Raw genomic sequence first — 22,158 nt, 5'->3', positions numbered from 1 at the left:
GGGCCTCTTTTGTTTTCGTTTTCTCTTTCTTTTTCCTATCTGCCAAGGCATCTGGGACTGTATCGAGAGGGCGGCTCAACTACGACACGGGTCTGGGTTTTGCGGGTCACGGGTTGCGGTATGCGGTATGCGGTTTGCGGTTTGCGGTTTGCGGTTTGCAGGTCGGGGTGTCTGGGATTAAGCGGGCCTCTTTGCCCTGGTGTTGCCAATCTGCTGGTGTCTTTCTGAGTACTTGGAAATGGAAACGGCTGTTCGTATTGTTGACGTTGCGATACCGCGGCCACCTCGGCCACCTCGGCCCCCTCGGCCCGTCCTATTTCATCCAAGCAGCTCGCTGGACGAACGTCGGACGATGCTCGCACCACTGACTGACTTAGTTACTCCGTACCAGTTCCTCCTCGTTCATCTCGCCCAATCGTCTCGATTCTCCTTGGCCCGCGGACCGGTCGCAATGGTGACGTCACGACCTCTCCACCACCTTCCCCATCCCCCCATCTCCCCATCTCCCCCATCTCGATCCGACTCCGATCGAGGATGCAGGAGCATGGCAGGAGGAAAGGAGCCAGGCGGCTAGATGAATATTGTTCCATTGGGGGTCAACGCGTTTCTTTTTTCCCGCTCACTTGCTTGACTGTTGCACCTCCGACTCTTGCGCTCTCTCATCTTGGTTCTCGGTTCTCTTGCTTTTCCAAACCAACAACCAACCCGTGTCTGCAAGACCTCTCCGGCCCCATCCAGCTGGCCGTTTTTGGCTCAACAGTCAGCATTTTTCACACTGCGACAGCACCGCACCGCACCGCACCGCACGCAATCTTCTGCAACGGGAGACACACGCACGCTACGCCACGAGAAAACCCCCCCGTGGCGAGTGGTTAGCAATGATGAACGCGGCGCGCAACGTGGTCGGCCTTCAGGGCCTCCGTGCGGCAAGACAGCCTGCTGTGAGACGCGGGTTTTCCCTCAGCACGAGCTCCCGGCTCGGTCTGAAAGAGTCCTCCAGCCGTATGTTTTTTCTTTCTTTCTTTCTTTCTTTCTCCCTTCTCCCTTCTTTCACACCCTTTTTTTTTTTTTTTTTTTTTTTTCTCTCGTCTCCAACCAGTCCCGGCAGCTAATCAGGTCGAGGGGGGGGATTCGCAGAGACGGATGCCGACTACGAAAAGCACAAGAAGGACTCGCTGGACAAGCAGAAGAAGGGGTCGGGCCACTGGAAGCCGGAGCTCGCTTCGGACAGCGAGGAGGCTGTGCGGGCGGACCGGTCGTCCGAGGAGGATGTGGCGGCGATGCAGGAGAGGACCAAGCGGGCGGCTGAGGAGACGAGCAAGTCTGGCACCAGCATGAGGGACGGCATGTGAGCGGGTGTATTTGGGTGGATGGCTCTGGGTGGATGCCTTTGGGTGGGTTGGACATGTCGCCGGTGTTTGTCAGGTCAGGAATAGGATGCCAAGAAAGCGAGACGAAAAAAACAGAATTAAAAAAAAAAGGGGCAAGCATGTCGGTCGATGTTTCAATGCGACGAGAGTTGGACCGAGCGAGGCCAAGGCCAAGGCCAAGGCCAAGGGCCCGTGTCGACAGCTGTCGGTCAGCCGTCGACCCAGACCCAGGCAGGCAGTCACCGTACTTATCGATAAGAGAATCCCATGCCGCCTTTTTGCCTGTTGACTTTTGCACAACTGCACAATCGATTCCCCATCATCATCATCATCATCATCAACTTCTTGACAAGAGCAGCAGCAGCAGCAGCAGCAGCAGCAGCAGCAAGCAGCAAGAAGCCGCCCGCAGCAGCAGCAGCACCGTCGGGGCTTGGCCCCCCCCCCCTCCCGCGCGCGCACAAAATGTCCGCTTCGCCTCCCCCGACGTTCCAAGCCGCCCTCCTGGCCGGCGCCCTCGCCGGCACCACCGTCGACCTCTCCCTCTTCCCCCTCGACACGCTCAAGACGCGCCTCCAGTCGTCGGCGGGCTTCTTCCCCTCGGGCGGCTTCTCCGGCATCTACCGCGGCATCGGCTCGGCCGTCGTGGGGTCCGCCCCCGGCGCCGCCGTCTTCTTCTCCACCTACGAGGCCGTCAAGGCGCTGCTGTCGCCGCGCGTGCCCGACGCCGTCGCCAACATGGCGGCCGCCAGCGCCGGCGAGGTGGCCGCCTGCGCGGTCCGCGTGCCCACCGAGGTGGTCAAGCAGCGCGCCCAGGCGGGCCTGCACGGCGGCAGGTCCGCCGCCGCCCTGCGCGCCATCCTCGCCCTGCGCCGCGCCGGCGGCCTGCGCGCCGTGCGGAGCGAGCTCTACCGCGGCTGGGGCATCACCGTCTTCCGCGAGGTGCCCTTTACCGTCGTGCAGTTCCCGCTGTGGGAGGCCCTCAAGGCCTGGGGGGCGCGCCGCCGCGGCGCCGACCGCGACCGCGACCGCGAGCGAGAGCGCGAGCACGCCGACGTGTCGGGCCTGCAGAGCGCCCTGTTCGGCAGCGTCGCCGGCGCCGCTGCCGCCGCCGCCACCACGCCCCTCGACGTGCTTAAGACGCGCGTCATGCTCTCCCCGGTGAGGGTGTCCGTCGCCGACGTCGCCGCCAGGATGCTCAGGGACGAGGGCGTCAGGCCCTTCTTCGCCGGCCTGGTGCCCCGGGTGACGTGGATATCTGTCGGCGGCGCCGTTTTCCTGGGGAGCTATCAGTGGGCCATCAACACAGCGAGGAGCATTGCATAAACGGGCGTTTTTTTCCTCTTTTGTTTTTTCTTTCCCCCTTTTTTTTTTTTTTTTTTTTTTTTTTCCTCTCTGCCATTCTCTGCCAGCCATCATGTCATTTCTTTGTTGGGAGAGAATGCCAACGATTCTGTATTGGGGGACAAGAGGGTTGGTTCCCTACCAGCACGGAGCACGATGCTTCATCACTCAGTCTGTACGCCTTCACAGCAACATCACCCGAGGGCACTGTACCATACGACGCGTGGGGCTCTTCAGAGTCGCAACCAAACAGCACGATACCTAGTTACCAGAGTCTGACAACAACTGCCAGCCACTCTAGACGAGGGAGCTCAAAACCAGAATAATAAAGAGCCTTGCGCCTGTGGCGGCTCGTCATACCCGCCCTTTCACAGCCAGCCAAAACGGAGAGACCACTGGGGGAAAAAAAAAAAAGACGTACAGAATAAAAAAAAAGCCAAACTAACTCGAGCCGTAACGCTACATGACGGCGCTGAAAGGGGTATTGCCACTAATTACTGCTTACATGTGATTTGACATTTCAAACACGTGCGAATCGTGATATGTGTGTTGGAGAGAGAAAAACAAAAAAAAAAAAAAAGACTCAAGGAAAGACAGCCGTCACAGAGTGACGGAACGATAAAAATGCCGGAAATAAAAAGCAAGAAAGACGGCCATGATGCGCACATCACATCCACGTCTGCTCTCTCCTTGGTGACCTGCACCACGCAAGGCCGTCTACTCATGCTGCCGCTGTGTTTGCGGCTTGGGAAGAAGGGGCATTTGTTATAGGGCCTGGGGCTCCGGGCGTGTCTGCTGGAATCATGGATGCCGCCGCCGGCTTGGGTGGCTTGATCTCTTTGCGCCCGTTTGCCTTGTAATACAACACAACGTCGTTACCGCTCTTCCACACGTGAGTGCGAATCGTTGCAAGGCTCATCAAGGGGTCAAGTAACTGTTTTATTTTTAAAAGACCGAAGGCAAAAAAAAAAAAAAAAAAAAAAAAAAACCGTTAGCTCGTCCAGCCACAGGAACAATGGTCGTCGACGTACCTGCTCATTACAGTACAGCTCGAGATATTCGTCTGGGGCAAGCTCACTCGGCTCCCCTTCTTCGCCAAGGTCCTCGATTCCCTCTGCCACATAGGCCAGAATTTTCTTGACACGCAGCATCCTGTTAGCATTGAGTCGGTTGTTGCCGTCCGCCGGAGAGAGGGCTGGCAAGCCGCCCATGGGATGAAGGACAAATGATATCTTTACCGGCTCCTTGAAGGGAACGATATTCTGCAGAAGCACGTCACCCAGCCACATGGGCGCCTTTTGTTCGATAACGTCGGCATCCTTGCCGACGTTTGCGACTGTGCCTTGGTACAAGTTGGCGCTACCACCCGAAGTTTCCTCTTGGATGATAATTTTGGTGCCGCCGGGCAGCTTCAACACTGGTGTTTCATTCGGGAGGCTCGGCGTAATCCGAGTCTCTACCGCCTTGTCGGGGTTCTCGGCGAATTGCTTCTCATAGTCATTGCGAATCTTCTGAATAACGCCAAAGAAGCTGTCATCCACCTCCTTCTCGTTGGTAGATGATGACTCCGACTCGTCGGCCTTTTCGTCAACCACCGCCGGTTTCTCTTGTGTTGCCTGTGACAGTGACCGACCCAGCTTCTTGCTGCCAAAGGAGATGCGGAATTTTTTCCCAAACGTGGTGCCTGGAGACTTGATTGTGTCATCCGCCTTGTCCTTGGCCTTTTCCGTGCCCCTTTCGGTGCCATTTTCCAGCAAAGTCTTTGCCTCTGCCGAGTCGACGCCCGTTATTCCCGGTGAGAATGTGTTGCCGCTGGCAAAGTAATCGTCCCTGTCCGCGGATGCGTCCTTGGCCATCATGGGGGGGTTACAAGGGCTCGACACTGCTTCTTCCGGAACGCCAGGGAGCGATGAGGCACCGGCGCAGGGTGTTGCAAGACCTATCCCCAAACCAGGAGTTCCCAGCTGTAGTTGTGAGCCGTTCGCTCGCGGCGTCGTCACTAGGTCCGACTTTTCCCACTCCATGGTACTCGCCCGAGGAAGATCGATCGACCTGGGCGCGTGGCGTTGACTGGCTGGTTGGCTCGTGGCCACTTGTTCATTCAACTTTTGCCGGTAGCTTTCATCTCGCTTGATTTCTTCGTCAATAAGATTCGCAAAGAGATATCGCAAAATCCAACGCCCAAGACTGACTGCATTGGTCAAGTTAATGATGAGTAATTGCATTTCCGAAAGACGGGTAAAGGGAAGAAGAAAAATGCATGGTCTCTTACTTCTCTGATCTTCTCTAAAATCTATGGGTTCATCCAATCTCAATTCATCCGCGTAGATCTCGGCATCAAAACAGTTGAAGGGTTCCAGGACAACAGTCAAATTGCCAGAGCTCAAGTCAACTGAACACCAGGGTGCTACAGCTTCCCTGGTATTTACCGCAGCCTCCACGTCTTCCAAATGCTGTTTACCAAAGCTTCCAACGGGTTTACACTGAGCGGCCATCATTAGAACTTGAAAAGCAATCACAAGTGGGGCAAAACATTGTGACGAAACAGAAGAAGAAAAAATACACATACCTCGAGGAGATCCCACAGAAGAACGTCACCGGCCGTATCCAAGGTCAGGAGTCTTCTTCTGTCGTTCAGCATCTTGTGTTTCAAGAGTCCAAACTGGCCCTCAATCGTAAACTCGGGCGCTTCATGGATTGGCTTCACTACGGGATCTGGATGCTCAACAACGGCTTCAGATCCGCGACGTGTCAGCATCTCGGTGAATGTGTTTGACTCTAGATCTGAGGCGCTACGCAAAGGAAACCTGGCCGTGTTGGAAATTCGCAAAATAGATTCTGGCTCTATCCTTTTCTTTCCCGCTCTTTGCTCAGTTGCCATTGATGCTTGACGAGATGTAGTGGAAGTGATGGATTCCGCCCGTTCATGCCGGAATCTTTGTGGTAGATTCGTGTCCGAGCTTGTGTCGACGTCTCCCCAACGGTTCACTGATGATCGGTTGGTGGCTGTCCAAACGTGACCGCCACCAGCGACAACCTTGGACACGCCGCAATGCTCTTGCGCTACAGCTAAGCTCAGGCCGTTGTCCAGATCGTGCATGCTTGCGCGAACGTCTGTCTTGGCCACGAGGCCAGCTCTGTCACTGCTGTAGAAAACGCCAAGGGTTGGGTCGTCCGAGTATAGACACCAGATGCTATCGTCGTGCATGGTAAAGGTGTACATGCAGCGACCACCCTTGACGCTCCACATCTTGATGGTCTTGTCGGCACTGGCACTCAATATGACGTCGCCGGAATCGTCAATCAGGATGGAGCGAATATTGTCCAAGTGTCCGACGAGTTTGGAGACCTTGTCTCCCGTACGAGTGTCGTAGAGTCGAATCGTCTTCTCGGGACCGCCACTCGCCACAATATCCCGGCTGACTGCCAAGGCATATACCGATCCTTTCTCGAGAATGTCTTCGCCTTTGACGTCCACCTCGAGCGTCTTTCCAGCTCCGTTGAGATCCCACAGACATATCTTTCGATCTAGTCCACCGGAAGCGACCCAGTTGGCGCCGAGGGAAGCAGGCGGGGTCGCGACGCACTTTACATAGTCTGCGTGTTCTCCAATCGCAACGGCTCGAGCGTTGTCTTCTTCAGAGTGAGGACGCCATACCTTGACAGTGAGGTCGGATGAAGCCGAAACTAGGGCGGAATTATTCTGGGCCAAGGTGATGTCATTTATCCAGTGTGTATGAGGATGAGCCTGGGCACGGAATTCGGTCCGAGGCTGTTTGACATTTTCCAAGTCCAAGCCGTTGGTAACGCCGACGGGCCGTTGGAGGTCGAGGTTAAGGTCCCATGCACATACGATGCCATCCCGTCCACCAGTATATCTTTTCAGGCAAACAAAATCAGTACAGACATCGTGGCAAAGACAGGTTTCATTCTTGAAGGAGGGAGGGAGAAGGGGAAGAGGGGGAATGATTCGGCGTGTTGAGTAAGAGGAACACGGGCTTTGGCGACAACAGGCTTACAGTATGCTGTTGTCGACGTCGACAGCCAGCCCGTTTACGCCAAGCCGATGGCCACCGACGGAGGATTTGGCATTCTCTAGAACTACAATAGCAAGAGTACGGTGTTGTCAGCAAAAAGCCAAGGAGAGGATGTGACTGGCGATGGCTTTTTTTCCAACGACGCACACAGAAAAGAAACACAGAGCGGGTTTGAACGGCCTAAACGGCTTAGACGGCCTAAACGGCCCGGATGGGTTCGATGGCTTCATGTTGGATGAAAAAAGGGAGACATACCATAACTGATCCTTTGGCGCGCCTTTTTGGCCATTGCAGGGAAGAATGCGCCGTCCAGCTCACAGAGGGCTGTTTGGCTGAGCACATGCAAACATCCGTCTGGCTGGTGCCTTGGGCTAGAGGGTAGGCAGGAGGAGGTCGGGCAATCACCCGAACCAGGAGGTAAAAGATGGGTACGGAGTAGGTAAGTGCCCAGTCAACGAGAGCCCATGGTTGATGTCGGCAGGTGGGGGGGGCAGGCCAGCCCCGGCCGCCCCGCCCCTCGTTCGTTGGCATGGAGCCTTCAGCCTTTCAACCTTCAACGGGGACTGTTCAACGGGGTACTGGTCGCCGACGGTTGAATTCCCTGCCTCCCGGCAAGGGAAGGTGGGGGGAGGGGCGGTCTGAGCCCTGACGCCCTGGGGCCTGGGCGTTGGAACCTGGAAGGCTATACGTGCGGAGTACGGAGTACGGACTCGGAGTACTCATTGCGCCTTCCTTGTTCGCCTGTCAAGCTGTCGGTCACCGGGCAGCAGTCGCGAATGGATTAATTGATGGCTGCTGCACTTGCTTGCCACTTGCCCGTACAAAGCCATGACGCAATACCCCATGCATTATCATCATCATCATCATCATCATCATCACCACCACCACCACCACCACCACCACCACCGCCATGCTTCATTCCCAAGCTGGTTTGACCAGGCATGATTGCCCCCATCTCTTCAAGTTTCTAGCACACACCAGACATCCATGACCGAGATCTCTTTTCTCATGTACCTCCGTGTTATGCTCCCTCGTTCAATAGACCATTGACCATATCCAGCAAGGCCTGCATCATCAACAAACTACCGACTGAGAGGGGGAAGCGGCATCCCTCGAGCTTCTCCGTGCCTTACGCGTTGGACTTAACCCCCCCTGCCCAGCCTTTTTCCTTTTCCCTTTCATCAGGAGATTGACATAGGTTTTGATTCCGAACACGCCATATCAAACTCGCCACTGCCTGAGGCCCGTTTAAACCTATCCGGCCTCCATGCCTCCTGTCTGGTTCTTCTGGTTCCACGCAATTTGCCAGCGTTGCAACTGCCCCTGCAGACGGCCATTACCAAACCCCGGCACAGCTCCTGCAATCCGAGGCATCTAGCTCAAGAAATGCCGGTTACACGACGTAGCGACTGCATGATCGGATGGCCGCGAAGCTTAAATCGCCCAGTTGCAAAAGTTGATGTCGTGTCGTATAACTTCTCATCGCTGCGTTGGCGCGCGCCGCCTGCTCCAAGGGAAGGGAAAAGAGGCAAAGCGGGAAAAAAAAGAGAGGGGAAAAAAAAGAAGAATACTCGCACGGAATCAGGAATGGTGTGCCGGCATAACCCATGATGGGATCCTCCACACGCAGTCCTGATCAATATCCTTGGACATGCTTGGGCATTTTGATTCCTCACATGCACGCGCAGCAACCGACCGAGCACCATCTCGACGACGCGAACCTTTTTCTCGTCTCGCATTGCGGGCAGTTCTCCGAGTCTTCAACTATCTCATCTCTTCGGCCGGGGCAGTCTTCCCGAAAACATTTGGTGCTTCCTCGATATGTTTGGTGCTTGCACCGGTGTTGGACGAGGATCCGAGTGCACATTTACGATATTTCGGATTTCCGCAAAGCCTAAGTAAGGGGGCTGCTGTATACGACACGACGTACTTTTCGCTCCGTCTGTGAATTCTCTTTGTCGGTCAAGTGTGCGCGGGCCCTGGCGAATGTTGTTTGAAAAACTGCGGCGTAGGTGTTGGACTCGGGAAAAGAACACAGATACTACCGCGTCTAATCGCTCGCATGTGGCGTCTCGACAAACTATTATGTTGGCGGGCACGAGAAGTGTGAAGTCTTGGATATAACTGATGGAAGACGAAGTCACACGTCGCAAGTAGGCAGGCGGCCAGCCGCCAATCTAGTGCCCACTGCCGGATAACTCGGCGCGCAGCAGGCCTTCGCCTCCGGAAGGAAATGGAGGGAAAAATAACGGCCATTCCATTAGTTCCATCGGTTAGGCCGCGTCATTCAATACCTTTACCGTCCGTACACGGTACTTCCTTGGCCTGCCAAGCCCGCCCTTGTGCAGTTCGGAAAGCCCGTTGGGGATTCGTTGATCGTCATGGCACTGGGCCTCCAAAGATTAGTCGACCGGTGCCACTGAAAATGTTCCAACATTCTAACCCAAAGCAAGACTGGAGAGCCACGAGTAGGAGCATCTTGTTACTCGTGCAACACTTGTACGTCCGTCCAGTCCTCCGTGTGGCTTGCCATTTGCTGCTGCGGCAGTCCGTACTCCGTAGCGACGCTTGGTACGCAATCGCACGCCCGTTCGTGTCCATCTGGTTCGGCACAAACGGCTGCCATGCTGTCTCCACAGAACGGTTCCGTGGTCCAAAGGGGGCCACAGGAGTCACACAGGCCGAAACCCGTTTTGAAAAAAACGCTCAAAGCACATGACGATGCATGCCATAACGTAGGAAGCTGTAACCACGGATAACGTTTGAAGCACATGAAGACATCATGCAGGGTGCTGGTTGGGTTAGGTATGCATTATCGGCCATTGTGGACGACTTGGAGAAAAAAAAAAAGAAAAGGAAAAAATAAATATCAGAAAAAAACATTCGAGGGTAAGCCGAATGAGCACATTCCTACATGTACCTCACCTCCCGTAACCATCCATCCATCTACCGCGGCATTAGTACCTAAGGTACCTAGGTAGGTACCTAGCCCACTGGGCACTAAGCACACACAGTGCACATGCCCAAGAAATACTCTCGACCCTCTAAATGATTTGACACTTTTATGTACCTAAGGTAGGTACCTTAGGTACCTAACTTGCCAGCACAACGTTGCAAAGTATTCCGCAGATGCGAGGGGTCAGCGGCTCAGCGGTGGGTTGCGCCCTGCGGCTGCAAACTGCTTTTCAGCAACTGGTTGCGCCTCCCTCTCTAATAGTACCGAGTACAGGCATCAATAATCCGTCCCAGGAGGTAGGTGCCTTAGGAGGTACCTAAGGTGGGAAGTACCCAAGGTATGCAACTCCCCGCTAGACGCTACACATACGTATGCTTGCCTGACTGGTAGGCACCTCACCTCCATGCGATCCACTCCCATCGGCCGCTTTATTCTTCCGGCCCGATCCATCGAGTACCTGGAAAAATTATGCGACATTCTTGGAAGCGACTTTCTTTGATCATGAGATTCACAAACTCGCCGTCCACCACACATCAGCCACCAAGCATATCGTGGTTCATCAAGCGTCTTTTTCCAGCCCCCCCTTCTTGTTCGTCCTAGCAGGGCCTTTTCGCGGCCTTTGCTCCCCTCCGCCGACCTCGGGCAAATCACCACCTAACCGTCCGCTTCTTGTCGCGACATTGCCCTGGCCGTGGCGCCATCATTTCTCCCTTTGCTGCGCGTTCATGCTCGCGTCATTCTCTAGTCACTTGAGCTTCGCAAACCTTCTATACCTGTACCGCAATGGCTGAATCACATCCCGACATTCAGAGCATTCTTGCAGCATTAGGTATACTCGTCACCCTTCCATCGTGCTCAGAGGTCAATACGCGCCTATTTTGGGGAACTAATGCTCTCGATAGCTGCTCAACGCCCGCCTGCGACCACGCCGTCGCAGACACCACCAGCACCGCCTGGGCAGGCTTATCCTCCTCCATCTTCGTCCGCACAGCCACCTCCATACCAAATTCCTCCTGCAGCTGCTGCTCCTGGCTTCACCGCATCTGGCCATCTTCCTGCTCCGGCCGCCAGCGGAAATGTTGATTTGAGCGCCATTCGCCCGGTAAACTCTGGCACAATGAATTTTGACGATGTTGCTTCCAAGGCAAGAGCATATGCTGCAGAGAAGGGCGCTTCGTCGTACGACCGGCCTCTTGCGTACGGTTCCGATTCACGGAATAGCGATCGCAGTTATCGTCGCTCGCGATCTCGATCCCCTTCCCGTGGCGATTATAGGGACGATCGTAGAGGCGGTCATGGGAGGGATCATGGAAGAGATCGTTCGTTTTCACCACCATCCAGGGGCCGATTCTCCCCTCGCGGCGGCGGCGGCAGCGGCGGCGGCGGCGGCGGCGGGGGGAGCGGCCGAGATCGGTCACCTCTACGTGGAGGAGATGATAGTTCAGAGACTATTCAAATTGAATCAAGCCTGGTAGGACTCATTATTGGACGCCTCGGTGAGAACTTGCGTCGCATCGAGGCCGACACAAATTGTCGGGTGCAGTTCCTCGCTGCCACTGATGGTGGTCCCTTTCGTCAATGTAGGATCACTGGTCCTCGACCGCGTCGTGCTGATGTGAAGTCTGCCATTAATCGAATAATCGAAGACAGTGGCATGGGGGCCTTGAATAGACCTGCGGACAAGAGCCGCGATGCCGATAAGGGCGGCGCTGCCGCTCTGCGAGAAGGCGAAGACCACATGCAAATCATGGTTCCTGACCGTACCGTGGGTTTAATCATTGGCCGCGGAGGCGAAACCATCCGTGACTTGCAAGAACGATCCGGCTGTCACATCAACATAGTGGGAGAGTCAAAGAGTGTCAACGGACTGCGGCCCGTTAACCTCATCGGCACGGTGGAGGCTGCCGCGCGGGCAAAGGACTTCATCATGGAAATCGTGGATAGTGACACAAGAGGAGACGGCCCTAGTGCAAAGAAGGAAGCCCCTGTCGTCTCCCGCTCTCAGGGCCTGGCAAGGGATATGGGAGGTAATGCTGGGCCAGACAAGGTCACCGACTCCATCTACGTGCCGTCTGATGCTGTGGGCATGATCATTGGCAAAGGTGGTGAAACAATCCGTGAGATGCAGAACAATACTGGCTGCAAGATAAACGTTGCCCAGTCTTCGGGCCCTGGCGAGATTCAGCGAGAAATTGCCTTGATTGGCACACGAGATAGTATCGCGCGAGCCAAACAAGCTATTGATGAAAAGGTTGATGCAGTGGTATGTCATGTACAACTTTTTCCCCACCGCGACGACCCTGTATGACGACGACGCATCTCCATCACGGACGGACTGACAGTTTTCATCAGCGCCAAAAGGGCAGTGGCGGAAGCGCACCTCCTCGCAATCGCGGCCACCACGATCAGGACCGACCGTCGTTATCACAAGCCCACGATTCGTCTACTAACCCGCCTCGAGCAACATCCGGAGACGGTTCGGATCCGTACGCTCAATGTAAGTATCTCCTGTGTGCGTGAGCTCCCAGGCTATTGCGAGGCTGACGTTTTCCACCTCTTCCTTCCTTTCTTTCTTCTTCTTCTTCTTCTTCTTCTTCTTTCGACTCAGACGGGGGATACCAGAACTACGTCGCTCTCTGGTACCAGTCTCTCATGTACCAGCAACAACAACAGCAAACTGGAGACGGTCCACCGACAGGCGCCCCAGCTCCCGGCTCTTCGTGATGACAAACCCCATCCAAATCTCCATGGTGTCGAATTCACATTGCACATCTTGACTAGGTGACTTTGATCGAGCTCGTGGCTGTGTGGGTGTGCGCGGCGCGAGATGCAGCTGAGATTCCTTGATTGATGTCATTTGTACTTGAACCGGAAAACGCCAGCCGCCGCGTGCAAACGCTTGATGGTTTGCCCGATTGTGCAACCTTGCTGCTCTAGATTCTGACCTTGCCACTTGCTTCCTTTCTTCTCTCTTTCTTTCCCCCTCGCCTCGCCTCTGTCGCCTTTTGCGCATCAAACCAGACACGACAAAGACATATTCCCCGGGCTGGCGACCTACGTGCGCCTTTGATGACCGTATACTTTCTTCATGATGATGACTGGGTCACAGCTGCTCTCTCTCTCTCTCTCTCTCTCTCTCTCTTTTATTGACCAAGCTGCTTTTGATGGGGTTCGATCCAGTACAGCCATTCTTCCTCGTCTTTTTTCTGTCGCCTTTTCCGCTATTTTGCTCTTGCGTCCATCCTTGGTGCAACGCCAAACGCTATTGACAGAAACCCATCATGGAATGACTGAGGCATCGCCGTGGCGACAAGGTCCACCGCACGAGTCTCTTCTCATCGGACAAATGCTGCTAGATCATTGTGTTGTACCATGTCTGGACATGCTACTTGATAATCTCGTGTGTTCCGATATACAAAGGAAAGCATACCATTAAGGCACTCAGGCGTAGGCACCTCTTCCCTCGCATCATGATGTGCTTCATTCTTTCTCTCATTTTTGTTACTTTTCCTTTGGGGGGGAAAGGGGGGGGGGGGGGGGGGGTCTGCCTTGATACCGGCTTGCGACCAGTGTTTTGGCATCCGATTTTTTGCTGCTGACTCTTTTTTTTTTTTTTTTTTTTTTTTTTTTTTTTTTTTTTTTTGGTTTCCCGCAACTTCATGAGGCGGTCTGACTCGCCTCTACTGATCTGACCCGGCTCGTTGGTGTCATCCTAACAGTTTACTTGCCAGCGCGCCACCGAGCGAGGTTTTGCAGACGCGTCGCAAGCGTTCCGGCCATGATATGACCGATGCGTCCCTTCTCTCTGGATGCTCTCATTCCAGAAGTCTTCCGAGGTGAACGTCTTTGATCGGTTTCATCTGGACCGACCAGCTAGCTGACTCCCAAGGGCCGGTAAAGTAAATTTTTTTGTTCTTTGCATGCCCGGTCGATTGGGTTGCTTTCTGAAAGTTTGGCTCTACTGAATATGGATCTCTACTTTGACCGTGGCATCGAGCCTGTGTGTCCTTTCCACAGGCGTGCCATGCGTGCTGCTGGTACTCCAATTTGGCCATGCCAGGACTTGTTTTGATATGCTGAGGAAGATATCTCCCCCTTTTTATTCCGTCTGCTTTTTTCCTGAGCTTGCTGTCTGTGATCTACACAGACGTTGTGTAGATATACCTTGAGCAGTAGTTAGGGATAAGGAAAGGGACCCTATGGACTACGCAAAATCAGGTCAAGGAGAAGCCACGGGAGGCAGTCAGACGATGTGTTATAGCTTTTCTTTTCCTTTCCTTTCCTTTCTTTTCTTTTCTCTTCTTTTCTTTTCCTTTCCTTTCCTTTTTCTTCTTCGTTTTAACTCTTTGCTTTTCATCCAAGGGGGGGGAAACTCTTTTGTAGGCCATGGGAAAATCAGGCGGGACGTGAGAATAATGTCTGGTGACTTTGGGTACGCTGGAATCCAGTATCCCTTTGTGACTCCTTCTTACTTTTCCTTCTTCTGTTGTGAATTGTCCGCCTTGGATCGTGCCACCGTGACACTGGCCTCGCGGCCATGTCTCGCAACGAACGCATAACGCTTTGACGGTTGCACACGCGTTGTCGCAGGCGTTGCCGTGCAGGAAGCGTGACCGTGACACCAGGCGACTTTGGTCCTCGAAGCTGAGCCTCGTATTAGCCAGGCGTGTCAATCTGTCGCGCTGTACTCCGCAGTCGAGGCATGTTTGCTGGTCTGGTCTCTAGAATGAGACAAGCCTTGACTGCAGTTCGGTGCTGCTCGTACCGCCATGCTTTTGGGTTGGTGTCCTCGCCGTGGGATGACGATCATCTTGGACATTGTTTGGGACTTGATCTGGGCGGGCCGTGGTCGACACACAGTACCTGCGCTGTATACACACAGTGGCGGGCGAATGCTTACCTTAGGTACCTACCTACTGTGCTCGGTGATTTAGGTGCCTACATAGGTACCTATGTACCTTACCTTACGTTGGGTGCCTGAATACAGCTTCACTTATGTACCTCTGAATACAACTTCACTTCAAATTCTTGGAGTTGATACAGACTTGCCAGCTCAACCCAGCCAATAACAAACCATGTGCTGCTCTCTTGAACCCTCCCACTCCACCGACCACCGACCACCGACCTGCAGCCAAAGACGGACGGGTTGCATCTGGCAGACGACGCCAAGACAGTCGCACAGGATCTGCGCATCTGCCGACTGCGGCACCGCAACCGTGAACCGTGCCACCAACGCGCCATGAATGCCGAACTCCGTCGCAGAGGATTTCCTGGAGCCAGCCCCCCTCTTCTAGCAAACGAGCATGTTCGGCGGACGGCAATGCACGGCACCAAGACCCAAGCAAGTCTGGCACACAGCCCGTCTGTCTCGTCCAACCACCCAAGGCGAGGGCGTTGGACAACGATCCCGGGCTACACACGCACGTACGATCTGGACCTTGGCCTCGGCAGGAGTTGCGGCGGGAGCTTGGCACTCAGCATGTTTGCGAAGCCATCGGCTTGCCATTGCAGACTGGCCCACAAGAATAGGGCTGGCTGCTGGCCCATTTTAGAGGCGTCGACTAGCGACGGCTTGTCCGTCCTCGTTTCTCGCGAGGGTCCCTTGGCTCCCCCCCCCCCCCCCCCCCCCGAACGAGCCGAGTTCGGTATGGCAGGTGCAAGGATGCGCGTCATATGGTCAAAGGTGAAACGGCTTTGGATTCAACCTTTTACTAGTTCGTGCCAGGGAGGCCTCGCGGCTGGTCACGTCAGCTCCGGCAGGTCAGCCAGAGGTTGGCCGGTGCCCGAGGAACCATTGAAGGTTTGTTTGCCTTGCCGCAGCGGTCGACCCGGCACTGCCTCGTAATGGCGGCTACCGTGCCCAACTTTTTGCCCACTTGGGACGAAACTAACAAAGTCAAAAGACGAAACGAAAAACGGTTCTGCTCTATCGTGCGGGAGGATACAAAAAGGGTGACGTGGTTCCCCCCCCCCCTTTTTTTTTTCCCCTGTCAAGAAAAAGGAAAAAGAAACTCTCTCAGCCTCAACACCGGTCGTTGTTGTTCTTCCAGATGGTTTCGTGCCGTTGCATACATAGCTCATGGATGTCCCAGGAGAGAGTGGGACTTTCTTGACATGGCCCAACTCGTCCAACTCGTCGTCTGGCCCGTCTCCCGTGCCGCGTATCCGTCTTTCCTGGGCCTGTTCTGTGCTGAAGCATGAAGCAGCCGAGTTTAAACAAGGACTTGTGTGTGTTTTGGGCAAATGCAAGGGTCGTGACGTGGTATTTGTCTGGCTGACCTGTGTGGCGTGTACTCCCTCTATCCTGCAAGGTCCCTTTGGGTCGTTCGACCAGGCGATACTTGAGTCTGGTGCGCCCAAGCCTTGAGTAAGGGGTACCTTTCGAGTACGGAGTGGGTAATTGGCATTGATTCCCTTCATGATGTTGCTTCAATTGTCAATCAGATCCAGACCATCTCGTTTCCCTGCTTTGCTGGGGTACCACCAGACTCCCTACCAAAGCAACGTTTTTACTTGTCCCTTTTCCCCAGCTATGATTTCATTGCTCCCTTTTCAAAACCGCTTTAGCCCAATCTAGCTGCAAAAGGCCAAGTTTTCGAACGGATCAGTTGATTCCTGCTGCGTACCACCAGCTCGTTGTCCGCTGACAAAAATGGTTGGGTGGTTGGTGGTTGGTCAGCTACTAGACCGCCTTCAGGGCCGTGCGAACTGTATGTAGTACGGAGTCCATGCGACTACGTACTCCGTACATCGTACTCCGTATACCGTACTCCGTAGGTCCCTGGGAGCATACTCCGTACATACCACATCAATTTGATAGCACATAGCACCGTAGGGGAAAGGTGGGGGGGCGGGCTAAGCTTTGGTGGCGAATTGCGACAAGTTGACGAGTCAAAAGCGTCTTGGTTCACGCAGCGATTCCCGGAGCCACTCGAAACGAACCGGCGACCACCCTCTCTTCTTCTTTCTTTTTTCCCTCTGCCTTTTTTTTTCTTTCTTTTTTTTTCTTTCTTTTTTTTTCCCTTTTTTTTTTTCTTTTTTTTTTTTTTTTGGCCAGAGGCACAGCTTTTGCCACGAGCTGGGCCACAAGCATTCTCAGAGACCTTGACAGCCAAAATCGGACTTTGGACTTTGTTTGTGAAATTGTGCATCACGGGCCTAAGCCGAACCAGGCGGTACATTCCTGTCACGTCGCTCAACAAGCTGCCTCGATTCTACTCCGCACGGTGCCAGGTCCGAAGCTTCCTTGAATTTGGCATCAGGGCGAAAGATGGCCTTCCGCAAGCTGTGAGCGAAGCAGTGAGCGACATTTACCATGTGGACCAGCTATTGTTATGCATCCTTGATCCTTTGAAAAGTCAGTTGAGTACCTCTGGTTAGGTAAGGTACCCGTAGGTACTGTAGGTAGGTACCTAAGGCACAGTACTTGCCCACCTCTCTCCAGAGTCTCGGTCTCCCCCAAGTCTCCACCACACTCTGCCCCCTCTCTTTGCCTCCAGAGTGCATTTGCCCATTCTTTTCTCGAGTAGGAAATAAGCGGCGCCAGTGGATATGAGAACGGATGCACCCGCTGTTTTTCCCTGTCCTGGTTGCTGCTGGACCAGCAAATCAATATCAATCCTGTCAACCGCTCGCGGGGCTGATTCCTCGTTGCAAGTCGCCATCGAGTTATTTTCCCACCAGACGTTTATCGACTCACCTTGGCGCCAGCTTCGAGTGACTCTTTTCATCTTGGTCAAACTAGGCCCTGCGACAAGTTACCCCGTCTCGTCCAACGCGCGCACGCTGCTGGTCGTGATCTCCAGTTCCAAAACCCCCCGACAAGCATCGTCGTTACTGGGGGGTGGGCAGGCCGACATTCAGTGAAACTTGGGGGACCGCCGTGATATCGATACTTGAATAAAATATCGGGGCTTCCAGCGACGACAACCCTCGTCGCCTTCACCATTGCCACCAGGCGGTGGTCACCTGGCCCAAGTCTTCCCCCCCCCCCTCTCTATCTCTTTTTTTTTTTTCTTTTTTCTTTTTTTTCCCCATGGTTGGGGCTTTGAAGTCGCCGCCGTTTGCCATCTCCGCGTCTATTCGAGCGACGAGCACCATGTGTCGCCTACTCGTCTTCTCAGGTAGTTGCACACGCTGTGGCGAGTCGCAGACCTGGGAGGATTTATCTCAGCAACTTGCCTGCTTACAATCCAAGAATGCAGGGTCTTTTGGCTGCTGCGAATCGGGGATATTTGTTGAACAGCATGAATTCGATCAAGAATGTGACCGATGCACCGAAGAGGACGAAGGCATTGGAGATGTCGGTGATGAAACGCACCCGACGCCCGAGAAGCGAGGAGCCGAGACAGAAGAACCGCAGGGCCAACGCAAGAAGCAAAGAGTTTGACGAGGAGCCCTTTATTCACAAAATGCATGGCTCATACTCGCAGAAGAGGCAGTGCCGCGGGTCAATACTCGTCGTTCTCCAAAGTCGATTCTGTTCTCCTCTCCTCCTCTCTCCCCTGTTGCCCAGTTGAGCCTAGCGGATTCGTGCTCACCACATTGCTGTACTTTTGGCATATCGTCTAGGAGCCTCGGTTTTCTTGGACCCTCAATAATGGTTCCCGTCTACCTACCTCTGATTTCGATGCTGGACCCCGCTCGTCACCAGGGTCTTGCGACAGGCGGAAGGAACCCATTCCGACACTACGTTGACTACCTACCTTTTCTCGATTTTATTTTTTCCACGGCATGGCGAGGGAGTTTTGAAGCGTGATTCTCGCATCACGGTGAACATGTCTCGGTTCCGGCGTTTGGTGTTTGTGGGGACGCTGGCCACTCCCCCTCCGTTGTCCCACTTTTATCGGCTTTACGAATGCTTTAATCTTGAGTTACATTCAATCCCTATTCGTTTTAATCTATGTTTCGGCATTTGCCTGTTTAATGGTAAAGGTGAATATACGGAGGTGCCTGGCACTGGCACTGGCACTGGCACTGGCAGCCTTGATAGTACAAACTCCGTTACGGCCAGGTCAGCCAGCGGACCATCGGATCCCGCTGGCTTCATGTTGTATCGGCTTCTCATGGGGCAGGTCTGTGCTTTCTATATTGGCACCAGGGGATTCAGCATCAATTTAGGGTCCTCCACCATCGCACACATTACTGATCTGTGCGACTTCGGAGAGAAACAGCTGGCTTCGGCAGCTTTGATGTACAGCCAGAGTGTACGGAGTATCTCTTGTGTTTGTTCTTCTTGGTGCGTACTCGCTGATTGGGCGAGAGACACGCCAGCCAAATATGTCGTTCCTTTTTGGTCATGCATGGTCGGTCCTCCCTGACACGCATGGGAGCAACATGTCCTGGGGTAACCCGGGAGAAATACAGAAACGTACGAAAAAGCTAAAGAAAATAATAGAAGCACCAAGCAATATCACTCCAAAAAAAAAAACTGACCATTTGTTACATGAGAAGATTTGTCAAGTCAGCGAACAAGCATCTCGGATGACTTACGGCCAAATGACTACGGCCAAATGACTACGGCCAAATGACCATCGCGGAAAGGGGCACCGCGCGCTGGGACTAGACAGGCCCAGAATCCGAGCTCAGCAGCGAATCATGAACTTTTTGCAGACCAGCAGCAGGCCTAGGAAACCTATTTCCGACGACCTAGCTGTGGAATCCCACCCATGGGTAGTGTTGGCTTCGCAAAGCAGACGCCGAGCCCTCTGAGGGTGGATTGTAAAACCGAGAGGACTGCATCGTCACAGTGCACGTATCATACCTCTCCGCACTGCCATGCCAGACGGACGACATGACATGCCAGCTTCTCTCCAGCCAAGAACGTGTGTATCACACTTGGTCCACGAGCTGAGACGTTTTTTTTTTTTTTTTTTTTTTTTTGTTTGCTTTGCCGACCGCATGTTACATGACGGCATCGATTTGTCCGCCAGCGCACGGGGCGACAGCAACGGGTAATGCGAGGCAAGATTCAAGTGGTGCGATTGTGGCGCCTTCACAGGCGCGACGACGCCTGGTGCAGGTATTCGTTCGGTGGGGAGCTCGTCAAATGCCATGCTGGGAGAGCTTTGAGAAGAGTGCGGGTCGGCGCGACGATTTCTTGCTGTGGTAAGCCATGCAATGGCCCAGCTGTGTCGATGGAAAGGAAACCAGACACATGGAAGGGCCTGTTCCAAGCGCAGTCTCCGGCTGATCGCCATTGCACAAGCTGGGAGACTGCCTCAAGCTATCCCACTCTGCGGGAAACGGGCAAGGGCAACGGGCAACGGGCAACGGGAAAAGCTGCGGAAAAGGGTCCATACGGAGCAAACTTGTTTCGAGCCCAAGCACAAGCTAGCTGTAGACGAAGTTGCGGGAAGCAGCATGCCGGCAGTTTCAAAAGCCGCTCGCTGGGTTCCTCCCAGTCTGTCTGTTCTTCACCCTGACGGACCGTTGAGCAGTTGCTGCCAGGTAGGACGGCTGGCAGTGTCCCAAGTCTGGTGCTTTCCTCCTCCTCCTCCTCCTCCCCCCTTTTTTTTATTTCTTCATTTTCTGTTGTTTGTCTTTCATTCTCGCCCTCGATAATTTGTTGTTATAATCCATCCGACTCCCAAATTTGGGCCTCGTTGGTTTTCAAAAAAAAAAAGTCAGCTTTGGTTGCGGCGCCCTGCAAAGGACCGATTCTGTTTTACATCATCGTCAAGCTGTTAAAAGTCCGTACGGTCCGGATTTGAAAATGCTAGTCGTTACGGCTCTGCTCCATGGTCTGGTGGCGCTGCTCGCGTCCGCCGAGACAGGCACGAGGTCGCAGACGCCGGAACCACCCCTGGCCTGGGACCTATCGAAGCCGTTGAACGGATTCACGTTTCAGCGGGCAAAAGCTTTGTCTTCTCCGAGCAACGATGGGCGTACAACCCGCTTCTCTAGGCTTGTGGGCATCAAGGGACAGTCGAGCAACGCCCTTGCAGTCTCTGGCCTGGGAAGCATGCTTCGGACACCACCATCGCACGGCCAGCATACATATCAGAACATCAGCACTGCGGGCAACTTCTCCACACAATACGCCATCGAGTGCGGCTGGGACGGCGTGCCGGTGTGGCTGATTCTAGATACCGGTAGTTCTGACACATGGACCGTCGAGGAGAGCTTTGAGTGTCATGACGGTCGAGGGGCTAAACACGGACAGGAAGAGTGCGGGTTCGGACGGCCTCACATCAAGTCTTTCCGCGGTGGTCCGATTGACGGCCTGCATTTCCATCTGAAATACGGCTCCGGAGAGAAAGTATCTGGCCCGATGGGCTACTCTGATATTGCCTGCGGCGGAATCTCCGTCTCTGGCCAGCAAGCTGGTCTTGCAAACTACACATACTGGCATGGGAACAACATGACTGTTGGCATACTTGGCCTTGCTTACCCAGCCCTCACGAGCGCCTACTACGGAGAGACTGGGCACGAGGCGGCTTGGAACGCCATCCAATACGTCCCTTTCCTTACAAACGCAATCATGCAAGGAAGCATGGACCCTGTCTTCAGCGTAGCGCTGCTGAAAAACTCATCCGATGGCATAATTGGCTGGGGAGGTCTACCACCTGTCAAGGCAGACACGAGCAACTACGCTGCAACCGACCTCATCGTGGTACGTTGTGACGGCTCTACGAGTTGTTTCTCGAGGCTCGCCACAGGTGCCTGTGCCTGCTGCCGGGTCAAATGGATGAGAGACTAACAGATTTTCAACCAAGGCAAATCTCATTGGATCGGCCGAAACATCGTGGAGATATTCCTTCTACACCATCATACCGGATGGAGTGAAGTGGGGACAGATGAGTGACACGACCAGATACCCATACATAGTTGACACTGGGACGACCATGAACTATCTTCCACCACGTGAGTAGGGCGAATATATATATGCCCCTGGGTGAAGCGCACACTTTTTCGATGCTGACGTGTGTGAACAGCCTTGGCCGAGGCGGTGGCCGCGGCTTTCCAGCCTCGTGCCGTGTACATGTACCAGTGGGGTTCCTATTTTGCGCCCTGCAATGCAATACCTCCCAGGTTTGCCATGGTCATCTCGGGGGTTGAATTCTGGATCAATCCTGCGGATATGATGTACCGCGACCTGATCGATCCTGCAACGGGCTACTGCGCCGTCGCCATCGCCAGTGGGGGGTCAGGGCCGTACATTCTGGGAGATGTCTTTCTCCAAAACGTAGTGGCTGTGTTTGACGTGGGAGGAGCGCAAATGCGCTTCTATGCCAGGGTTTAGAGTGGGAATGGCATTTCTCGGTGAGAGGATAAGAGCACGATATCCCTCGGTCAAGTTGTCGTCATCTACCAGACTTTTTGGGGTTGGGATTGGGGTTGGGATTGGCGAGAGACGCCAGGAATCTGTAGATGAAATGTACGGGGCGAGAATCGTGCGGAGTAGTAGTTGATGTGGTCATGTCACCTTGCTTAGTTTGTTGAAATGTCGACA

General features: G+C 54.1%; 6 protein-coding genes across 6 annotated transcripts; 5 read left to right on the top strand and 1 right to left on the bottom strand.

The window, feature by feature from the left end:
- Window positions 1–881: 881 nt before the first annotated feature.
- Window positions 882–1,352, top strand: UV8b_05094 (uncharacterized protein; the record flags this gene model as incomplete). Its single annotated transcript, XM_043142592.1, has 2 exons — window positions 882–1,002; window positions 1,138–1,352. The coding sequence occupies 2 exons, from the start codon at window positions 882–884 to the stop codon at window positions 1,350–1,352; spliced, it is 336 nt and encodes a 111-aa protein (XP_042998526.1).
- Window positions 1,353–1,832: 480 nt separating this feature from the next.
- Window positions 1,833–2,693, top strand: UV8b_05093 (uncharacterized protein; the record flags this gene model as incomplete). Its single annotated transcript, XM_043142591.1, has 1 exon — window positions 1,833–2,693. One exon carries the CDS (start codon window positions 1,833–1,835, stop codon window positions 2,691–2,693), a length of 861 nt encoding a protein of 286 aa, XP_042998525.1.
- Window positions 2,694–3,432: 739 nt separating this feature from the next.
- On the bottom strand, window positions 3,433–7,037 carry UV8b_05092 (uncharacterized protein; the record flags this gene model as incomplete). Its single annotated transcript, XM_043142590.1, has 6 exons — window positions 3,433–3,645; window positions 3,743–4,902; window positions 4,984–5,194; window positions 5,281–6,589; window positions 6,731–6,812; window positions 7,004–7,037. 6 exons carry the CDS (start codon window positions 7,035–7,037, stop codon window positions 3,433–3,435), a joined length of 3,009 nt encoding a protein of 1,002 aa, XP_042998524.1.
- Window positions 7,038–10,487: 3,450 nt separating this feature from the next.
- Window positions 10,488–12,428, top strand: UV8b_05091 (uncharacterized protein; the record flags this gene model as incomplete). Its single annotated transcript, XM_043142589.1, has 4 exons — window positions 10,488–10,533; window positions 10,607–11,967; window positions 12,057–12,201; window positions 12,313–12,428. 4 exons carry the CDS (start codon window positions 10,488–10,490, stop codon window positions 12,426–12,428), a joined length of 1,668 nt encoding a protein of 555 aa, XP_042998523.1.
- A 5,311-nt stretch (window positions 12,429–17,739) lies between these two features.
- UV8b_05090 (uncharacterized protein) lies at window positions 17,740–18,093 on the top strand (the record flags this gene model as incomplete). Its single annotated transcript, XM_043142588.1, has 2 exons — window positions 17,740–17,827; window positions 17,909–18,093. The coding sequence occupies 2 exons, from the start codon at window positions 17,740–17,742 to the stop codon at window positions 18,091–18,093; spliced, it is 273 nt and encodes a 90-aa protein (XP_042998522.1).
- Window positions 18,094–20,418: 2,325 nt separating this feature from the next.
- UV8b_05089 (uncharacterized protein) lies at window positions 20,419–21,948 on the top strand (the record flags this gene model as incomplete). Its single annotated transcript, XM_043142587.1, has 3 exons — window positions 20,419–21,318; window positions 21,422–21,569; window positions 21,641–21,948. 3 exons carry the CDS (start codon window positions 20,419–20,421, stop codon window positions 21,946–21,948), a joined length of 1,356 nt encoding a protein of 451 aa, XP_042998521.1.
- Between the last annotated feature and the right edge of the window lie 210 nt (window positions 21,949–22,158).

The sequence above is a fragment of the Ustilaginoidea virens genome, chromosome 4 (assembly GCF_000687475.1).
Source record: "Ustilaginoidea virens chromosome 4, complete sequence".
Lineage (NCBI taxonomy): Eukaryota > Fungi > Ascomycota > Sordariomycetes > Hypocreales > Clavicipitaceae > Ustilaginoidea > Ustilaginoidea virens.
The sequence above is the reverse complement of the archived record's forward strand: the minus strand, read 5'-3'. Positions and strand labels throughout refer to the sequence as shown.